Source organism: Camellia sinensis, chromosome 3 (genome assembly GCF_055761805.1).
Source record: "Camellia sinensis isolate YWXY chromosome 3, ASM5576180v1, whole genome shotgun sequence".
NCBI classification, from domain to species: domain Eukaryota; kingdom Viridiplantae; phylum Streptophyta; class Magnoliopsida; order Ericales; family Theaceae; genus Camellia; species Camellia sinensis.
The window spans coordinates 176,413,619-176,436,480 of NC_138963.1; the positions used below are offsets into that span (position 1 = coordinate 176,413,619).

At 41.8% G+C, this 22,862-nt stretch overlaps 1 protein-coding gene across 1 annotated transcript; it reads right to left on the minus strand.

The window, feature by feature from the left end:
- Positions 1-18,455: 18,455 nt before the first annotated feature.
- On the minus strand, positions 18,456-22,041 carry LOC145822046 (uncharacterized). Its single transcript, XM_082918623.1, has 2 exons — positions 21,514-22,041; positions 18,456-18,782 (listed from the first exon to the last, which is right to left on the minus strand). Exons 1-2 carry the CDS (start codon positions 22,039-22,041, stop codon positions 18,456-18,458), a joined length of 855 nt encoding a protein of 284 aa, XP_082774749.1.
- Positions 22,042-22,862: the final 821 nt, after the last annotated feature.

The following is a 22,862-nucleotide window of genomic DNA, read 5'->3' on the forward strand; positions in this document are numbered from 1 at the left end:
ATTTTTGATGTATCAAAACAAAATATATGGAATTTAATTTTGGGGAAACTGCATTCAATGTAAGTTTAAAAAAAAAATAAAATAAAAATTACAAATCAGTGAAAAAGTTTTTTAATTTTAATAATTAAAATTATAAAGTTTTCTCATTAATTGTAAATATTTTGTACAAATACCACTGATTTGCAATTCTCCCTTTAGTATTCTAATTTTTTTATTTTTATATTCTTTAACATGCTTTCCACCATGAGAAATTTTAGGAACACTCCACTAATACATATCAATATAAATTTTTTTTTCTACCTATGATTTTATATAATAAAATTCGATGAATTATAATCATAATAATAAAGACCCGTATACATGTAGGGAGATTCAAATTTGTCAATAAATGTTATATTAATTATATTTATTTATTATATTATATATACTTTTTTGGTTGAGAAAAGTGTTTATATGATACATAAAATGATAAATAAAGTATGACTACTTATCCTAACATTATTGATATGGGACTCTTAATTTGTCATCAAATTCATTTAATATTATGTTTAGTTGATATATTTATTAGTATAATGTTTATGTTTATTAATTTTTTAATAATATAATTCCAAAAATTATGGCATTGTCCAAAAAATTTCTCCTGGGGCAATATAGTCATTATGATCATGTAGAATAGTTTGCTGTGACTTGTAGACGAGCCCAAATGCCCGACTACACAGGGTTCAATTAATTAAAAGACAAAGACAAAACAAATAATTACCTTTTTTTTACTACATATTTGACTTTGTATTTAAATATTTTTATAAAATAAGACAAAACACAACCGGTTGAATAGTATTAAGTTATGAATATATTTCAACAGGAGTAAGTAATATATTACAACTTCATGCTAGTTAGGCTACCTGCTTTGCCGTAATTAATTAAGAAAAATATTAGATCAAAAAAAAAGAAAAAAAGAAAAATATTAACATTAGTAACTGCATTTAAAATGTGTTGCCATTAAATTAATTTTACTTGGATTTGTCCTAGTAATTATGTCAAATGTTTTATTTTCTGATACTCTATTTAAAAGTGTTTTATTTGTTGATGCTTAGTCATTTATTTGTTGATGTTCTGCTTTAAATTAACAGTAAAATTTTACTTTGTTAAAGTTATTATTTTATTTTACTATGTTAAAGTTATGTTTTGTAATTGTTTATTAACAATTATAGTGATTATGGTGCTTAGTGATGATAAAATTTACTATGAATTAAAGTGAAATTTTACAGTTAATGTTAATTTTGAACGGTCATTTTTTTATATATACAATTTCATAGCCAACAAAGATCTTGTTTGATAGATCTTGACGAGAGTATTTTAAAAATAATAATTTCATTAAAAATCAACATCTAAATAAAAAATTATATCATTTTGAAATTTAAAATATTAAATTAGTTACTACAGATATTTTGATATTAGTAATATGTGTTGGACTTTTCAAGATTTTTTTTTTATATTTTTATATTTTATATTTTTTATGGTTGTCTTTAATACATGAAAGTTTTATTATGAGGAAATTTTGATCAAATTTTTCTTAAAAATATGTGAAATGTATATTGAAATTTTACATTTTACATTTTTTAACATTATTTAATTTTTTAAAATTTTCATTAACATAACTGTGTGTGTCAATTTCTGACCACACTGCTAAACAGGTACTCAGCTGGGGAACATCGGCAGAATAGATTAAGCCTGAACGACCTGTCACAGAAAGATAAGATTCCAGCGGTGGTTCGTCTACCCAGGGGCACTCCGACGATTAAGTCAGTTATCTCTCAAAAATAGCAAAAGTGCTTAAGTCACTATTCAGAATATAAAAAGCGTACATTAGACCCATGAGAGTGCCTATTTTTTATAGCCAACACTGACATAATCTCAATAGAAGCCTAGCATTAATGGACTTTGGCTTAATGCTAATCTTGGACTCCCAGTTAGATTGGGATAAACGCTGTAAGAGTTTTATCTTTATCCAAACTGAAATCCTCTCTCATTCTAGGACTTTTGTCCTTTATCCGCTTATCCTGGATTTCGATATCTTCGCAGATAACCTCGGCCTAGCCGAGATTATCTCGGCGTCATGACTAGAACACGTGGCACCTCGGCTCTACTTCGGTGCCACCTCGGCCACATGTTGCTGCCTAAAAAATATGTCCCCACAATTGCCCCCTAGGTTCTATTACCTCGGTATCCTGAGGTGATGGAACCTATATCTTCAAACCATATAGCACATCGGCTAAGCTTTAATTACCGACGTTATCACTTTGTCGGCTCCACATGACCAAGACCTATAATCTGTTTCTTCAATGCTTTAGAACCAATATCCAAGTTTATTTCATTTTATTTAGCCGAGATCGTCTCCCAAGCCGAAGTCTTTAATATCAAGAACTCCAAGAGTTTCAACACGCGTATGAGCTGTCACGCACAATATTTCAACCGTTTTTGCCACGCATCTCTTCCCCATCAAATCGCACTTGACATGCGCCATCAAGTCGCGTCACATTTGCGTGCACCGCCTGACAAGCACATCGTCCAAGGCACAGTCAATACCACTTTGCCACCTTCTCCGTGTTTTGACAAAAATCCTTTCCATCTTTCCGTCTTTTCACTTTACATCTTTGATTTTGCACAAATTTTCTCTCTCTAAGCCTCTTTTTCCCAAACCGCCATTATCGTCTTCTTAAAGCTCTCTGCAACTACTCCGTTATGTCTCCTCCAGTGAAACACTCACCGTCTTGCTACTCGTATCACCTGCGTTTAACTCCGACGTATCTCACACCGGCTTCATTTTCTTCGGAGAGTTACTATTTTCCCTCTTTTTAGTCTTTAATACTTTGTTGCCTCTGCTTACTTGCCATGACGAACACATTCATGTTCTTCAGTCTCTATCTGTGATTTAAACTTCACCATTCGCATGTTTGAGTATGTTCTGACTTTGCAATTTTGTGTTTATCCAATTGGTTCTTGATTCTTGACCTTTATGTACAAATTGCACACACACTCGCTCCACTCTGCCACTGTTTTTGGCCTTGCACACCTGCACAAATTTATTCAGTGTTCTTTGATTTCTCGCCCGTTTTCTTGAGTCTGAATCACGTCTTTGTTTTTGTTTTCCTACTGTTTTTTTTTCCAGATTCTTACCTTTAATCCTCCTGTTTTAGTAACTCTAGGATTGGGATTTGCTTTAGATCTCCAAACTCTAAGAAAAATTGAAACAAATTCCATTTAGATCCTCAGAAGCCCTTGCCCCAGCACACCTTTTAGTGGCGAGTGGCGATGAACAAACCCAACAGGGATGAGTGGCGATGAACCGCTCTACTCCGATGGGGATCTCCCCTTTGTGCTCTTCGAACACTTACCTTGCGTTCTTCGAACTCTTTCCTTCAACTCACAGTATAAAGGTTCTGAAATGCTGACAAGGATTCTTCATGTAGAACACCTTGGATGCCACTTTTCTTCCTGATCATATTCACAACTTTCCCTATTCTCCAATGGGGTGACAGACTAGGTTGGTTTAGTATCCAGAATTGAGGGGCATATACATGCTATCTCAATCTATGGGCTGCCATACAGATTTCAAGCCGATGATACACCCTTGGGTATTTAAACCAGACTTTAGTCTCAGAAATTCCAAACCTTTGTGTTCTAGGCATCAGCCATTCGAACTCTATTTTCCACCGTCGCAGTTAGTCTCCTAGGAACTCATTGCAAACACAACCAAGATAACTCTGGCGGGGAATGGTACTCAGGGAGAGCACTTTTGATTGCCATTCTGGCTTTAAAGCAGGCTTAAACTTGGGGTCAAGACACACTCATACTCCAGAGAAAGGCGAGGCCTGACAAGATGTACTTGGAATGCAGTCTCGGAGTTTACTGAAGTTGAAACATGCTAAGATGCTCCACATTTTTCCTTTTTTCTTTTGCTTTGCAGTCCGGAATCCATATAGCTTCAGATAGGTCCTGGTTTTATTGTTCTCACATGACCTGGGTTAAACCCTGCAGTTTTATGTAAGAACAAATCCTATTTTATACAAATGCGGAGAATGGCACAGCACTCCGAGCACAAAACGATTTTATTTTTGAAATTGAGAGTGAGAATAAGTTTTCAACTGGGTATTGAGCCTACGACTGAACACAGCGCATCACGACTCACCAAAGGAAAACAAAGGTAAACAACCTAAACGCATCTAGAAACACTCGAAACGACTCAAAACAAGAATAAAGACAAACAAAACACACACACAACACTCAGATGTGTACCACAGTGGGAGACCTCTTAGTTCACGAGGAGCCTGTTTCTCCGGGTATTGTTTCCCACCATTTCTCATTTGTGATTCTCACATCACTCTGGCACTCAATCTCTATTTTTTTGAAAGACCATTTTCTCATTTTTTCTCTCAGCTCACATCTCTCTATTCTTCAATCTCTCTTATTTTTTATCCCTCCCCTGGGTGGTTCATGGATAAAAAAGAAGTTGTGGGCTCTTGCCCTTAGCATTCTGCTAGATTCTCCTTCTTCCGCTCAGAACAGTGAGCTTTCCCAAAGAGGGGTTGCGTTAACACTGGGTGTGTAGCAAATTTGCAACTGACATCGGTTGATGACGCCCTTGTCCAGTTCAGATGTGACCAGACCTTCTCGGATAAGAGAGTGGAATATCCTGCTCCATTTCCAGTTTGTGCTTCGTACTTGGTTTGATACCTCATTGCTTGGAGGATGAGATAGCTTTCGGCCTTTTGCTGTTAGCTTTAGTTGTGCCCTTTTTTGGCAAGTATATTGACAATGGGGTAAAGACAGAACACCTGACTCAACTGTGCCCCTAGTTCATCATTTTGACCAATATGAGAGTTAGATTAACATACTTGTTCAATTTTCTAATTTGAAATCATGCAAGTCAAGCTATGAGCACTGAAAATTTTTGTTTTTCGGGTCCAAGAAATGGTCCAATTTTGGAAAAATGGAATAATTTTCGAGAGAAAATTAGTCAACCTCATTAAAAATTCTTAAAAACTATTTTTACAAATGGCCACTGCTTGACCAACACAGAATTTATTCTTGAGATGCGCAACCTCATATCCAAAACAATGGAAAATTGCCCCTGTCTAAATGGCACTGCATGACAACGGAAAGTTGCCCCTCCTCTGAATGGCACCACAGCGCACTGTAATCAGTCCTCAAAGTGACGATCATAACCAAACTCTTGGATACAGAGAAGACAAAGATGACTAGAACCATTACATGGACACAATCGATTTGGAAGTGTTTATGGCTGGACTTCAGAATGAAGTTGCCTACGTATCCTAAAGATGGGAATCAAGCCTGACGTAGTTCCGGGTTAAGGTACACTCGGGTATTTAGCCTCTCATTTTTACGCTCTAACTTTTGCCAAGGCCGCCCTTTCTGGGTTTTCAACCTTGCGAGCTTTGTTTTTATTTTCTTTTCAATTCTTTTCATCTTTTCATCTTTTCATTTTTTTTCTTTTTTTTTCATCTTTTCTTTTCATTTTATTCTTTTCATTTTTCATTCTTTGCATTTTTTCTTTTTTTGCTTTTTTTTTTTCTTTTTTTTCTTGCTCTAACTTTTGCCTGGGTCACCCTTCCGAGTTTTTGGCCCAGCGAGCCTCTCAAGGGTAAAAGTGTAGCTTTGTCCATGTTGATCTGTTTGAGATCTCGAAGGCATCTGAATCCGGGAGAATGGCTGATGTTCGCTAGTGATGTAAAAGTCCATCCGATAGGGGCTGAATTGCCTCCAGTGTTGTGAATAGGAACTCGATTGTCCTTCAGCAAAATTTTTTTTTTTCCTCCCTTCTGGGATTTGGCATTCTTGCCAATCTTCGTTAGCTTGAGAAATGTCCCAATTTTTGACTCTTCGAGCACATCTGACATTCTTTGCCCCTAGTTCGAGGGCTGCTTCTGATCTAGCTTTGCAAGCTTCTTTTAATCATATCTGACCTTCTTGCCCCTAGTTCATGGGTTGCTTCAAATCCGGCCATACAAGCCTCACATTGTGGTTGACTGTTGAACATTCTGAATCCAAGTTCAAGGTTTAAAAGAAAAAGGGGTTGAGTCTCGAAGCTGAGAGAGATCCTATGCTACACAATCTCAAGAGCGATTCCATACAGGTCTTCACAGAACGGCGCAAAATATTTTTTGAAATCTTTTAAGAAGGCAACTAGTCGCTCGCAATGAAGACAATGCGGAACCAACCTGGATCAAGCTAGGATCCTTCTCAGTACTTACATTAACAAACATGATCTCATTCATTAAGGGCTTAGCATGCCTCTTTTTCCCTTAATTGATCAAATTTTGCAAATCCAAAGGAATTCCTTTCTTTTCGTTTTCATGACAGTGTTCAAAAAGTTTTGAAAAACTTAGGTCAATGCAATGACTTCAAGGCACAGAAGAGTAGGTGAAAATGCACTGCCGTTTCATTCAAATCTTTTGGCACAACTGGCTCCAAGGTAGAAACAAATGCAAGAGTGTGAAAATCACTGCTGTTTCATTCAAATCTTCTGGTGCAATTGGCCTCACGACAGAAACAGACTTAAAAGAGTGTAAAAGACAAACACAAAACAAGATAGTGATGTCCGAGGTAACACCCCCGAAATCACCCGACTCTAACAAAACAGGACTGACTCTATACAACAAGACAGACTCAATTGAATCAGTACAAAAAGACTGACTCAATACAACACAACAAAACTGACCCAATACCTAAGTCAGAAAGTACAAAAAACAACATTTGCATATTGCTCAAAACAGTGCATGCCATCCTCATCGCATTTGGAGTAAAATGAGCGCCATCCGCAGGTGGTTCATCCCCCGATCACATAATCACATTATCCCCTAAGTTCACTGACCCGGTGCCGATAGACTTTGCAGGACCTGGCGCGATGATGACCCTGTTGTCAATCAGATCTTGTACTTCGTGGCGAAGATGAAAACAACTATCAGTGCCATGGCCGACTTGTTGATGAAAGGCACAGTACTTGGCCGGATCATGAGAGAGAGGAAGTTTATTCAGTAATGGCCGCGGCTCCTAGGGCTTCAGATGCCCTTGTCCTATAAGAATTTGGAAAGCTTTGGACAAAGTCAAGTAGAGGGGATTGAAGACCCTCTGGCCTTGGGGTGGGTACTTCGAGTTTTGTGGAGTTTTGCTGGATGCACCGGCAAAGGGATTGGTAGGCACTGACTAGGTTTGCTGATCTCTTCCGAGTGCTGGATTAGAGTTGAAATGAACGTTTCTGGTACAATGGCCCTTCTCCCGACTTGCCCCTTGATTCAAACTGCTCTCATTCTGACTGGTAAAAGTGTCATCCACAACTTTTGCAACAACTACAATTACTTGCTGTTTGTTCAGCCCTTCGGCTTTCAAAGTCTCAACAGCCCACAGAAGGTGTTCATAGGGACCAATGCCTGCCCCTACCTTGTTCTTACCACTTGCCTCCACTTTGCCAAGGGATTGGCCTTCTTCCAATGCAGCCCGTCCCGAGATTGGGGAGCTTTTTGGTGTGAAATTTCTAGCATACGATGTGGTCGATAACGAAGCCAATACCCCAAAGGCCAGATCTGCCACAGTTTTCTGAAGATCTTCAATCATTCTCATTAGCTCAGAAGTAGTGGGTTCATGGGTTTGAGCTGATTGGGGTTCAGGTGCATTCATCATGCATAAATCCATGCTGTCTAGAATGAACATCTCAGGCTTAGGTAAATGGGCTAGAGTGATGTATATACTGGGGTCATAGGTGGATGGTAGTATATGGATTAGATTGAGATGGAAAGGTGACGAGTCAGTACTAGCCCGAGGTCCTTTTGGTGGAGTTATGGTCTCTTCGTCAATAAGATCCTGAATCTTATGACGGAGGTAGATGCAACGGTTTGTATCATGACCGTGTTGTTGATGATATGCACAGTATTTAGCTGGGTCATATCTTGGTGGAAGAGGATTTGGAAGGGGTTGAGGTTCTAGGAGCTCTAGGTGCCCTTCCTTTCGCAGCATTTTCAAAGCTTGAGAAAGACTCATGTAAAGAGGATGAAAATTTCGGGCTTAGGGCTAATTTGAAGTTTTTGGTTTTTGGCCATTGAGGGAAGTGGTGATAGTGTCTACTTCTGAGCATTTCACAGCTGTGCTACCTTCAGTAGTAGCATTGGAACTGTGAGCAACATTCCTCTTCAAAGGCTCATTATCTTCTGTAAAGATCCCTTGTCGGATGGCATCCTCGATTTGAACCCCCATTCCATGAAGGTCTGGAAAGGTAAACAGTGGTAGAACGATCATCTTCTGCAGCAACTTGCCATGCAGATTCTGAACAATCATCCTGATCTGATCTTTGTCGAAAGGCCTTGTAGTCACCATCGAGGCCTTTTCTCTCCATCTCGTTACAAACTCTGAGAAACCCTCCTTTGGCTCTTGGCAGGTGACTTCGAGATCACGAGTTATGACCTCGATCTGTGTGTTGTAGGAGTATTAAGCAATAAAGGCCTCAGCCAGCTCTTCCCAGTTCTATTTCACAGAGTCCTCCAATTTCGCATACTAGATTGCGGTTATCCCAGATATGGTTCGTCCGAATAGTGATAACTTCTAGGCTAGGGTCAAAACCATTGGCCTTAGAATACCAGAAAATAGGTAGAGGTGCACCCTTGGGTCTCCAAAGCTGTCGAAGCGGTCGATACAAGGCATTTTAAACCGCTCCGGTAAGGTAACTGCAGATTCAGTATACCCGTCCTCTAAATCCGGGATGGAGTTCACTCCCTATGCTCGTCTGAACAACTTCTCCAGTTTATTGACCTTAATTGTAGTTGGGTCAACCTCAAATCCAAACGGAGCTTCGGCTTGATAGACAGGAGCTTTAGAGACTTGCTCTGGGATTGGCTCTGCCCGATTGCCCTGAGTCTCTTAGACATTTGCAGTATGGGCAGTGGCTCGAGTGTCGATTTACCCGTGGGAGGTGCATGAGATGTAGAAGCTGTAGCCTACTGTGGCTGTTGTTGTTATAGCTGGGTTATCACTTCGGCCTGACGAGCCATAACTTCAGCCTGACGGACTGCGTCCTGCTACAGTGCCTTGTTTGTTGCAGGTACCGCATCTGTTCTTCCATACTGGCCGGGGGATACTGAGCCAGGGGAATGGGTGAATGATCTCATGCTAAGATGAATGCAGACAACTATTCTCAGACCAGACTAGACCCGGGTGAACTGAGGTATGACTGCTTGTAGAAACCGTACTGGTGAATTCTGTCTGAACCTCCTTCGTCTTGTAGCTGGTGGGGGTGAGGCAAACACAAGTTGCTTCTGAACCAATTTTGACCTGACAAAGTCTATCAATACAAGTCCAGTGTACCCGGGGGATATTGGAGCCTTTTGAAGCTATGGTTCCAAGACTACCTAGCAAAAGAGAAAACAAGCAGCATCTCAGCCCAATTTCACCAGAACAGATATGAGCGAAGTTGAATGACTGTGCTCTCTACTGAGTTCTGCCCAAAAGTCTGCCTATAAACTGATACCCTTAGGTAAAACTGATTCCCCCAAAATACTGATGCCCTCAGGCCTGATACCCAGACTTGCAAACTGGTACATGCATTCCTGTCCTATTTTTTCAAGAGCTAGGGTTTCACTACACACACAGCGGTTTCGAACAACCTACAATCGGGTAAGCAACCTATCCTAGTTTAGATTAGCCACTATAAATTCCGATATGCACTAGGCCGAATGGTCAAAAAGGGTGCCCCGGTAAAAACCAGGGTTTGTGTTCCCATCGCGGCAGAGCCCATAACCGATCTGCCTTATGGCACGTAGCCTCCGGCAAACCGTTCAGGAATAGCAGATGGCGAACACGGTGTCTTAGGTGTACCAATGCAAATGCAATGCAAAGAAACACATAAGTGTAGTCAAAACAAGATATCATGAGTTCGAGTCAAGTTCTCTAAATTCCCAGCAGAGTCGCCAGAAACTGTAGACCGCCCGAGAACTCCACTCTTCGCGCGCGAGGGCGCGAATCATTTTGTTCTTAACTACTACAGTTCGGACTCAATTGTCACGGTTCTGAATCTAATCTCGCAAAGTGCAATGCAAGACTGATAAATCACCAAAGAGTCCAAATCTGACAAATCGTTTTGGAAAATTGATTTTTAATAAAGAAGTGCCAAACACGGACTGCTTTGCCAGATATAGAGTCGCTACCTAAATGTTTTATTTTTGAAAAATTTAGGAAACCTTCACTCGTGCCTAAGGCCACGTGTTCATCATCACCAAAGTTGCCTCGGCTCGGGAACTTGGGTACTAGAGGGGAAGGTCATGCAATGAGCACACCCGCTCGCCCAATCAAAAGATCGGCCTTTACTAAGCATGATATGTTGTTTTTGAAAACACATGTGTTCTTATTGCGGTTATTAACCTAGAATTACTATGTGATGCGCAACATACAAGTATAGACTAGATCGCCTAAGTTGGAACAAAACATTTCATATTCGTTTGTTTGAAAACAGTTTAGAGGTGCTACTCGCAAGTAGGCTAAGTCGTGGATTTTGCCATCCTCAAGTGGGCTTAGAAAAACATGATTTTGATGAATTGTTCCAATTCAAGCAATCCAACCTTCACCCACAGGCATTCAGGCAGTTAAACACTTAAGCAGTTAGCCTTATGGCAAGCATGCTATCATGGCAACATTTACACACATGCAAGATGCTAAAGCATAAACACTCACAGTGTACTCCGAGCCAAAAAAGAAGCTAGTTAGTAATCAATGCATGATCTTAGCTTATGTCAAGAATGCCTAATGCAACACATGCAAAATGCAACTTAGATAGGCTCAGCTTTTCTAAGAATGGCATATGAATGCAACTTGATACATATATTCAAATAGAAATTGAAATACTATGCAGTTTGTATGATGCGCCGAGCCCGGTGCATGCAATACAGATAAATGGGTGCACGCATGCGAAGCATAAGTATGCTATTCGAAATATGCCCTAAAACTAACCATCGTAAGTAGTTAAGTAAAAGGGAGAAAGAAATGGGGGTTGGAAGACATGCATCACACACACACGCTTATTACAAAATTCGCTCTCTCGACGGACGGTCCGAATAGATACACTAAGCCAGCTATGTTAAGCTATTCTAACTGATCTAATAATCTAATTAGACTAATTATTACATAATCAAATTGAATAACTAGCCAACACTAAGCTAATTATTACAACACGTTAACTAATCAACAAATTAGCTAGTTTAATTACAAATTCAAAAGCTAACTAACAAGTAAAGCTAATTACAAATTACAAAGCCTCAGCTCAGTTCTAAGAGTTCGAAGATGCATGCTCGATCGCCTCGCTCGAAAATCCGTTACCATGCCACATGTTGCCTCTGTTTGCACACTTCTGCACCTCTGAAAACTATGCCAACTTCTATGGTGCTTCTGACCTACCTTAAGAACCATCTGAGGGGTAGTCGTCCAACAGGTGTGGCCATCGACCAAAGAATAATGGTCATCGACCAATTTTAAGGCTATCGGCCAATTTTTGATAGCCGATTGGCATACTAAGTGGTCGATCGGCCACTGCTTCTTGCAAATTCCTCCTTTTGCTGCAACAGAGCACTAACAGAGGCATGGCAATGTATTTGCAAGAAAATGTGTGTGCAACCACACTCCTTATCATGTTCAAAGCTCAAAGGAGTGTAGTGCTCGACTCTCGAGCCATCAATCACTCATTTCAATGCATGATGACCAAAGAGGCCGAGTTGCACAAGTCAATGTTTAATGAATGCACACAAATAACACATAAGACTCGATGAACCTCCACCTTATCATGTATGATCAAAGGCGTCGGTGACCTAAGGAATGAGGCACGTTTCATCACTTTGAGTATGAAACGTCCCTCGTTCCTCGTGTTTGGATTGACGTCCAACCCAAACAAAATGCAACACATAACATGCTAACAACATGAACATGGCAAGGGCTATGTAATGCAATACTCAATGGACCAAACTAACCCCAAACTAACCTTATGCATGCCAAAACAGTGGCTGAGATGCTCTGAAATGCTAGCATTAAAAGCAAGAAAATGCATGCTCATGTATTGGCCTATGAACTAGGCATAAGGGTCAACTCTCAAACACAATTAAGAAGTGACAAATGTGAGAAGTGTGACAACACCATAAGCTCTGAAATCATGTATGAAATGATGCCAAATCATTCAAACAGCTCAAAGATAACATGCTAGAAGGCTCAAAGCTTGAAACTAACATAGGCACTTGCACTACAGCTATACAAGGCAAGCCTCAAAAGACCAAGATGATCCAAAGCAGTCCTAAAACATGTCAAAACAATGCTAGAAACCTGCATGGAATAGAGCCAAGACAAACTAGCACGAAGGCATGAAGCATGGAGTATATAAGGCCAATGAGGAAGGTTACACTACACCCACCAAGACCAAACATGAGATAACTTTACCAACAAAAATTAGAGTTGTGTCATGGCAAAACAACACCAAAAACACACTGATATGGCAGCCAAAATGCTTAGGCATGCATGCATATATACATATTGGCTCATGGACAAGGCATAAAGGCACAACTCTTAAACACAATTAAAGAGTGATAAACATGAGAATATGGAAAAGATATAAGCTCTGAAATTCCATGCCAGATGATGCCAAGACATGCAAGCATCACAAGTATAGCATGGTAGGTGCCTCAAAACTCAAGACTAGTCAAGGCATTTGCATTGTAGCTATACAAAACATGAGTCATATGACCAAGGAAGCCTAAAATAGTCCTAAAATAGCCCAAAATATGAATAAAATCATACTGGAGTATAGCCAAAATGAGCTAGAATAATAAGCTAAAAAGACAAGCATGCAAGGCTAGCTAGTAAGGATTACACCACAAGTTTATAAAGCATGCAAGAGGTGAGTCCACCAATCAAAATTAGAGTTATAACATGCCAAAATAACACCAAAAACATGTTTGAACTAGGATAATTCAAACCACAAGAGCATGCTACTTTGTTAGGCTAACAAGGCTAGCAAAGAGGATTTACACTACAAGTGCATGAAGCATGCAACCCATGATCAAACAAGCCAAAAACAGAGTTATTCCATGTTGAAATAAGCCCAAAAATAAGCTAAGAACAAGCCAACACATGCTAGAAAAACATGCTCAATAATTAGGCCATCAAGGCATACAACCAAGACAAGAGGAGAGGGGACCACCCCCTCCCATTTTGAACCTCAAAACCACATTTTTACCACTGAAAATCCATTGGATTTCAGTGGTTAAAAGGCCAAAAAAAGATGGTTTTAAGAGCTTAGGAAGTTGGCTCTAAATGCTTTACAAGTCAAAGAGCAAAAAGAGAGACAACCCCCTAGCCAACCAAGGCACAAACCAACACTTTTAGGATTGAAAAATAGAGGAAAAATAGGGGGTTTTGTAGTTCAACACCACCCCAAAAACACCCCCAAAGTAGTGTGAAAAGATGGCCAAGCAAGCATGCAAAATAAGCTAAAAGGGAGAGAGTTCTTACCCTTGATGCACAGCTACAAAACAACCTCTTTCCTGGCTCAAATGACCTTCCAACAGCCCAAAAATAAACTCTAAGGGACCTCAGCCCATAGATATGAAACTTTGATGAAGGATGCCTAGGCAAACTAGTTGTATTTCTCTACTTCTATGCACTTCTATGCACCAAAGGGCAAGAGAGAGAGGCTTTAGAGAGAGAGGCAGAGATTTTGCTCTGAAAATTTTGTAGAGAGAGAGGGAGTTTAGTGAGAGAAGCTCTCAAACTTGTTCAAGAAGTTCTAACCTTTCAAAAATATGAGATATAGGTTCATATATAGCAATTCAAGAGCTTTTGGTCGAAAATATCTGAGTTGGGACAGCTGGAGCTTGCTGGAAACAGCTGGAGATGAAATATCTTCAAAAATTTTGAATTTGTGTCACTCTTGGCAGATTGGCCATTTTTGGTGCCGATTTGCTACTTGTGATGGCCGATCTGCTACTTTTTTGGCCGACTGTGCACATTTGTGGCTGATAGGAAATTCTACTTTGCAGGTCCAACTTCAAATGGGTATAACTCCTTCATATGAACTCTTTTTCAGGTCATTCTTTTGCCCAAATTGAAGCCTCAGAAGTAAAATTTCCAATGGTGGCAGCCTTGCATCAAAATTATAACTGTGAAAAAAGTTATGCCTGTTTTGGTGAAGCCGCGCAGTTTCCATCCCACCCAGATTTATGCCGAACTTCTCCTCAACTAGTTTTCTTCTCTCCTTTCCTCTTTTCTTCAACTCCAAACCCCTAAACAAGGTGTTTTGAAAGTTTTTTCAAATATTTCATCTCTCATTCATTCATTTCCACTTTGTCCTCGCTCGGTTTACCGAAAAGCGCAACATTTAACAAAATGCAAGCGTCGGAACATCGTAGAATCATTTTTACAAAATATTTTGAAAGAGAGGGTTTTAAGGTCTAAAAACCATTCAAAATCGGGTGTAAGGTTGGGATTTGACTTTCTCTTTGCCAAAGAAACCGAACCTTTGCACTGCACAACTTTCAACACCAAGTAAACCATCAGTAATGCCCAAGTCTTAAGGGCGGTCAAAAATGGGGTGTCTACAATGCGTTTCCCAGTGGTGGCCTTCATTGAGTGTGGACTTAGGCTCCCACTCGATATCCTTTTTTGATAAGTCCTTCACTACTACAAATTGAACCCAATGCAACTTGCCATTAACTCCTACCGAGTTATTAATGGTATAATTGCCATAGCCAAAAGAGAGAATGCTAGGGTTACCCTTGCCGACATCCAATACTGCTACACCATGTATGGCCTTAAGTCAGAAAAAAGTTACATCTACTACCTTAAGCCGAGGTCGACGGAATACAAACTCGTTACCGACCTTCCAAACTCAAACAAGGGTGCTAGAGACGATTACTTCATTGTCTCGGGCAACTAGGAGTTTCAACCAGATGATGACCTTCACCTCTATCCCCTAAGCCAAACAGTTTTCAGAGAGGGAGATGGTAAGAGCCAAGTGTCACATTTTCTTGCTTTCAAGTCTTTCTTACTTTGATACTTTTGTATGTTCTAACCTGTGTTTGTTTTGTCTTTGCAGCTCTTCCTCAACTCCCGAAGGACTTCCACAAAAACTACTATCCCAGTAAAGATTTCAAGAAGCTGCTGGACTTGCCTGCTAATCAGCGCAAGTCTCCTGTGCTCCTGAATTTCATCCCAACCTATAGATCGACTTTGCCCGACGTCCCCAAAAAGAGCAAGTCCCCTCATTCTGCTACAACTCCTGCTACGACTTCTTCACCTCGCCCAGATCAAGGATCAACCTCGGCTCTAGCAGACCAGCTATCTACTTTAGTTCCTTAATTGATTCCACCCTCTCAGCGTCAACGCTGATGTCGAGCGCCACTTTTTGCACCAGTAGGCAGGACCTGTAGCTGAAGACGCCAAAGCGCCGAGGCGTCCTCTTACGATCCAACCAACCCACCAATAGCTTTACCAGCAATCCGCCTTGGCACTAGAGTTACTGTTGCCATCTCCTCCGACGAAATGGGTCGCAAGAAGGCAGTTGTTGATGATCTTCTGGCCGACATCCCGAACGTCACTATCGTCCAATCTCCATCTTCGCAATCTCAGCCGAAACCAAAGCCAAAAAGGCTGAAGAAAGCCCAAGCTAAGGAAACGGTAACTCAGATTGACACTGAGGATACTTTGCCAATTTCAAAACTGGCCGAGAGTGAGAAGTCCTTCTCCTCCGCCGCCGAGAAGAGGCCCGCCGAGGCCGAACCATCAGAATCCACCAAGTCAAAGAGGCCGAGGTAGGACTCTGTGGCCACCTCAGGTTCTCTCAAATCCGATGCCCCCTGGGCCCCCTCAATCACAATTGAGGACAAGCCAGTCAGAGCTGGCGACAGCGCCGATGACATCGAAGTTGGCGTTGCCCTCTCTACTGCCTTGCTCCTTCCCAATGACCTCAACCGCAACGCCGAGGTCAACGAATATGAAAATTTCGCCCTGATGCCGCAGCACTCCGTAAAAGTAAGCCCCTAACACTTAATACTTTTCATCCTCTGTTTTTCCATACTTAGTAAAAATTACTAACTTCTGTTTTATCCATTTCTTCTAGGCGATTCAGCATGCCGACTCCTTCGCGATGCAAGCTTTTGATATCAAGAAGGAGTTGGTTAACAAGACCAAGGAGGCTGCAAGTTTGTTGAAAATTGTCAATAAGGCCGAGGCCAAGATGAAGACACTGATGGATCAGGCTAAGTTAGCCAAACAGGCCCAAGAAGAGGCCGATGAGAAGGCAGGAGCTGCTGAGGCCGTCGCTAAGGTCCTTGAGGTTGAAAAGAAAGAGGCCGAAGCGAAGACCGCAGAGGCCCAGGCCGAGCTCATTGTTGCCTTAGCCACAAAAGAAGCCGAGATCAAAGCGGCGGATGAGAAGGCGTTTGCCGAGGAGGCGGCCGACGTCAAAGAAGACTATAAGAAGCAAGTGAAGCAGGCATGCAATAAGGGTTTCACCCTTGGTTGGATGGCTGCTTTAAAAGAGTTGGCTGTCCCCGAGGATTCTCCTCTCAAGAATGCTAGCAACCTCGTTCCGCCATTCCATCACTCTCCAAGCCAGTCTGAAGACGAAGCTGAGTCCGAGGATCAGGCTGAAGCCGAGAAGAATGAAGAAGCTGCTGGGGCCAAGTCCCCAACTCTGAATGAGCAAGTCTTGGACTTGACTCAGGATGAGGAGGATAAGGTCTCGAAAGACGCTATCCTTGAAAAGACAACATCTGACGTGCCTATCGCCGAGAAGAGCATCGACTAGACTCTTCAAGAGATCGATGCCGAGCTCGCGGCTGAGAAGGCTACTGAGAAGGGCTCACAATTGTCTTCTGAGGTTGGGACACAACCAACTGTTGGCACCGAGTAGTCCATTTTGATGCTTTCTTTTTTATTTCTTATACCTTGTACTTTTTTCCTTACTTTTGAAACAATGTTAGCTTTAATTTGGCCGACGTGCCACCTTTGTAACCCGAACAAGCAATCTCTTTGTCAGGCCGAAGTGCCATTTTTCTTCTTTTAATGCAAGTACAGCTTCCTTTTGCTTTTACTAAGTGTCTGAATGCTTGTCTATCTTGTATACTTCCATACTTAGAATATTTTGCATGTTTTCAATGCACACCTTGACTGTGTAATCTTCTCGATGTGGAATACTTTGGTTATACCCGCTAACAGTTTATCTCGGCCTTGGCCTAACACTTGAAAATATTTTGTATAATATTTTCACAAGTGTTATTTACAACTTGCCACTTCACTTTTTACTTAACAGGACTTCTATCTTCAAATATCTTCCAAGTCTTGACAACATGGTAATCTCGGCAAGTACATAAGTACTTCTTTCAATACAACCTTGGCTTAACTTGTAAACTTTTCTCAAAAATTTCAACAAGTGTAAAACTAATCTTCCTTTAATCATAACATCGGCTTAACTTCAACTTGTAAATTTTTCCTAAAATTTCAACAAGTGTTAAACCAATCTTAGCTTGTAAATTCCAACTCCCAAGCATCATTCTCCAGCCCTTTGCTACCTGATGTGAACTTAAGTTCCACTTGGGTTCTCATTAAGCATGTGGCTTTGACCTCGTCGCCGAGGTAATATTCAAACAAAGACTGGCCAAGGTTTACCAACCTTGGTTCTTCTGTTAATCTTATCAAAATGCCATTAATTTCAATCTATGTTTGACTCTGCTTATATGGCAAGTCCAAGTTAACTCAACTTAGTTCAACTCTATTATATACAAGTATAATTCAACTCTGCCATATATAATAAGTCTAAGTTACTCATCATGTTTCAATCAGAAACATTGCCAACTTAGTTCAACTCTATTTTATACAAGTATAATTCAACTCTGCCATATAATAAGTCTAAGTTATTCATCATGTTTCAATCAGAAACATCGCTAACTTAGTTCAGCTCTATTATATGCAAGTATAATTCAACTCTTCCATACAATAAGTCTAAGTTATTCGTCATATTTCAATCAGAAACATCACCGACTTAGTTCAACTCTATTATATGTAAGTAGAAACTCTGTCATCTAATAAGTCTAAGTTATTCGTCATGTTTCAGTCATAAACATCGCCAAGTGACTGGTCAGTCATACTACACAAGTTTAAAAATCAAGCTAAGACTTTATTATTACTTCGGCTAATAACAAGAAACTTAAAAAACAAAAAATCTAATGATAGAAAAACTTCAGATTGCAAGTATTCCAAGATCTTAGCAACTCTTTGCCTTCACTATCTTCAAGCCGATATGCCCCATTGCCTAGAACCGAGATGATTCTATAATGTCCCTCCCAGTTTGGGCCAAGCTTGCCTTCTCTAGGATCCTTCTTGTTGCCGACGACCTTTTTTAGGACGAGGTCCCCAACTTAGAATTCTCGTGGGTTAACCTTCTTATTATAAGCCCTGACAAGCTGTCGCTGGTATGACCCCAGCTGAATTGCTGTCTTCTCAATTTTTTCTTCTAGTAGGTCCAGATCTCGAGCTAAGAATGCATCATTAGCCCCATTCTCCACTCCCTGGGTTCTGATCCATGGGATGCCGACCTCTAATGGGATTACTGCCTCTGTGCTAAAAGCCATGGCACATGGGGATTCCCCGGTTGATCTTCTCGGCATAGTCCGATATGCCCAGAGTACACTAGGTAACTCATCAACCCACCTTCCCTCAGTATGGCTGTTGTTATCTTGGCTAACCTGCTGTAGTCAGCAATTCTAGAACAAGGCTACCAGTCTGCCCACCTCTTTTACATAGGCCGACATCTTTTCATCTCGGACTGCATATTCACCTATTGCCTGGTTGACGATAAGCTGAGAGTCACAGAAGATTATTACCTCGTCAGCTTCCATTGCTACTGTCAACTTTAATCCTGTGATCAGTGCTTCATATTCTACTTCATTGTTTAAGGCTTTAAACCCCAAACGAATGGATTGTTCCAGTAGCTGCCCATCTGGAGAAAGTAGCACTACTCCTGCCTCCACTCCTTGTCGGTTTGAACTTCCATCAACAAACAGCCGGAAGGAGTTACCGATGTAAATACTTCATGGCCTGAGTTTCTCTTCCTTCCTTTGTTTGGCTATCCCCACTTGGGTTTTTCCTTGTTCTCCTAGACCTCGGCTCCACGGAGTCTGATGTATGATGGTGCCTGGTGTGAACTCGGCCACGAAGTCGGCCAAAACTTAGCCTTTGATTGCTGTTCTGGGTCTGAATTCCAGGTCATATTGGCCCAACACCACTGCCCATCTGGCTATTCTGCATGTTAGATCTCCCTACTGCAACAAAGACTTCAAGGGATGCTCAGTTAACACCACAATTTTGTGGGCTTGAAAGTAATGATCCAGCTTCTTGGAAGCCATTACTAAGGCCAATGTTAGCTTCTCCAAGGATAGGTATCTGGTTTCAACATCAGCTAGGGTTTTGCTCACATAGTAAATTGCCCTTTGCTCTCCATTTTCTTCTCTGATTACTACTGCACTCACTGCATGCTCTGAAACTGCTAAGTATAAGAACAACTCCTCTCCAGGTACTGGATTTGAAAGAACTAAAGCTATGGTCAAATACTTCTTCAAGTCGGCTAAAGCGACTTTGCACTCTTCTGTCCATAAGAAGTCTGTGGCTTTCTTCACTAAGCTGAAGAAAGGTTTACATTTGTCAGAGCTTCTGCTTATGAATCTATTCAGGGCTGCAGCCCTTCTAGTCAACATCTGTACTTGCTTTGCCGATGTTGGGCTCTCTAACTCCAAAATAGCCTTGATTTGATTGGGGCTAGCCGTAATGCCCCTTCTAGTAATCAAGTATCCTAAGAACTTACCAGACCTAACTCCAAATGCGCACTTTGATGCATTGAGTCAGAGTCGATATGTTCTAAGGATGTCAAAAACTGCCTTTAAGTCTTCTAGATGATCCCCATATTCCTTGGTCTTCACGACCATGTCGTCTATGTATACCTCCACTGTTCTGCCTATTAGATGCTTGAACATCTTGGTCACCAATCTCTGGTAAGTTGCTCCTGCATTTTTCAACTCAAATGGCATCACTCTGTAGCAATACAACCCTTTTGGGGGTGATAAATGCAGTCTTCTCCTCATCTGGGGGGTACATAGTTATCTGATGGTACCCCTTGTATGCATCCAGGAAGCTCATCCTTCCATGCCCTGAAGTGGCATCCACCAATTGGTCAATCTTGGGTAGTAGGAAACTGTCTTTGGGACAAGCCTTGTTCAGGCTGGTGACGTCTACACAGACCTTCCACTTTCCATTCTTTTTCTTCACAACCACCGTGTTTGATAATGATGTCGGGTAATTTACCTCTTGAATGGCCCTGGCCTCTAGAAGTTTATCTACTTCCTCTTCTACTATCTCGACATGCATTAATGTCGGCCTTCTTGTTCGCTGGATGACAGGTTTAGCCAACCTGTCCACATTTAGTCTATGGCAAGTTACCTCGGGGTCAATGCCAGGCATCTCATACGGCGTCCAAGCAAACACCTCAATGTTTGCTCTCAAGAATGCCTCTAGCTCTTTTTCCTCTTCCTCGGCAAAGCCCAAGCCAAGAAGGAAGAAGCGCTCTTCATCCCCTTGCTAGACAAGGATTTTCTTCAGGGCTTCCTTACTCTTCTCGGTTGGCTCTTTGCCGACGTCATCTAGGACATCCATGGTCTCATCTTCAATCTCTACGGCTTCTGCTTCTCGTATGTTGCAGGTGGATTTCATTACTGCCATGGAGCAATTCTTTGTCTGCAGTTGATCCCCTCTAACCTCCTCAATTCCATGCTCTGTTGGGAATCGCAACAGCTGGTGCAATGTTGAGGGAACAGTTACCATTGCATGTAGCCATGGCCTTCCCAAGATAGCATTATAAGAGGAGGAAGTGTCAATTACTATGAACTTAGTTTTTATTTTCTTGGTGCCAGCCTGCACCTCCAAACTAACTGCTCCCAGGGGCCATGTCGGCGTTCCATTGAACCCGACCATTGGACGATTGGATTGTTCCAGATCATCTTGGTGAAGGCCAAGCTCCTTGTAACACCTGACATACATGATGTCACAAGAGCTGCCCTGGTCAATTAAGATGCGCTTTACTTAGCATTCTTCAATCTGGAGGGATATTACCAAGGCATCGTTGTGTGGGTGTTGTACTATCTCCAGGTCGCCTTCTGTAAAGGATACCACTGGTCCTTGGCACTCGTCTGCCCTAGGTCTTTTCTGCCGAACCTGGTACACATGCTGCAAGTGTTTTACCTTTTGAGTCTCCCCGCGTATTTCGTTCTCATTGACCTTCGAGTGAATCACATTGATCACTCGAGGTCCGGCTACTTGCGGTTGTGGTGCCAGAGGAGGCGGTGCTACCGGTGCCTGAGGCAGTCTTGCTTGCTCTTCCCTTATCCTGGCCTCGTTTACAAGGTCCCTTAAATAACCTTGTCTTACCAGGTCTTCCAAATGTGCCTTCAGGGCTCTGCGCCCATGAGTCAAATACCCATCTTCATTATAGTTAGCAGAGTGCTTGCCCAGGCTTCTTCCCATAAATTCGCCTGGAACCCTTACTGGTGCTCTGTAATAGGGTTGATTTCGAATTTTCTCCAAGACTTTGTAAACCAAGATTCGGAATACAGTTGTGACTGCCTGCGTAGCCCTTAATCCCGTTTCCAGCTTATTGTGTCCGCCATTACCTCGGCCTCGCTTCGGCGAGCAATTTCCCTTCTCTTGTTTCGACGCCTTTGTCCCCGGAGTGTCCTCCTCGGCCCTCGCATACTTCTCAATTCTGGCCATTAGTTCCTTCATACTTTTTGGCAGTGTCTTTGCCAATGATTTTTGAAGCAAACAATCATCTTCCAGGCCGTTCTTAAAAGACACGACCGCCACCTCTTGGTTGCATCCTGATGTCCGATTGAATACCTTATAGTACCTCTTGGCATAGGCCTTAAGGCTTTCATCCTCATTGATTCTTAGAGCCATCAGGGAGTCTACCCTTAATGGTTGTAGCTTGTTTGTCACAAACCTGGCCACGAACATCTCAGCCAGGCCTTCCCAGGTTTTCACAGTTCCTTTTGGTAACTTGTGAAACTAGTTCGATACAATTTCCCCGAAGGACGAGGGAAACACCTTGCAAAGCAACGGCTCGTTCTTGGTGTATAGTGCCATCGAGTTCAGGTACAAACCGACATGAAAGTTGGGGTCCGACTTACCGTCGTATATGTAGAATCTCGGCATACTGAACCTTTTCGGGGCCTCAAATTTGTCCAACTCTACCGATAACGGCGTTCTCGGCTTAATCGGGGAGGTTACCTCGGCATCCTGTCACTTTCTTTGGAGATAATCCCTCAGATCCTCCTTGGTCCGTCCAGGAGCTCAGCTATCACCGAATTTCAGCCTCTTTGGTGCACTACTTCCAGTGTCATTATGAGTCTTTTTGGACATCCCAATGTTTTTTGGTGCATGCTTCTTTGGTTCGACATGTCTTCTGGGATTCTCTCCTCGTTGATTCTTCATGCCCGACCTCCCGCGAAGGCCGGTGATAATGTCCCTTAATCCTGTCGTGCTAGGGGGCTACAGGGACTGCTTTCTATCCTCCCTTCTGGGTATTGTTCTTGGCTGCTGGAATCGGCGTGTCTTGTAATAGGAATAGTGGCTGTATGACGTTGTTCTGCATCATGAAATTGACAACCGTTTGCAGGTCTGCCAATTTGTCTGCCATTCCCTTCATTTCTCCGTCCCTCCGCAGGCATCTATCTTTCCATACTTGGAGGTCGTTCTCGTTATAATACCCGCCTCGGTCT

Excerpts from the sequence above, each read along its gene's own strand:
- LOC145822046 (XM_082918623.1), bottom strand. The coding sequence starts at position 22,041 with ATGGCTCTAAGAATCAATGAGGATGAAAGCCTTAAGGCCTATGCCAAG. Across the intron at positions 18,783-21,513 it reads AGGCACATTTGGAAGACCTG|GTTAGCCAAGATAACAACAG; the intron begins GTAAGACAAGGT and ends TGACTACAGCAG.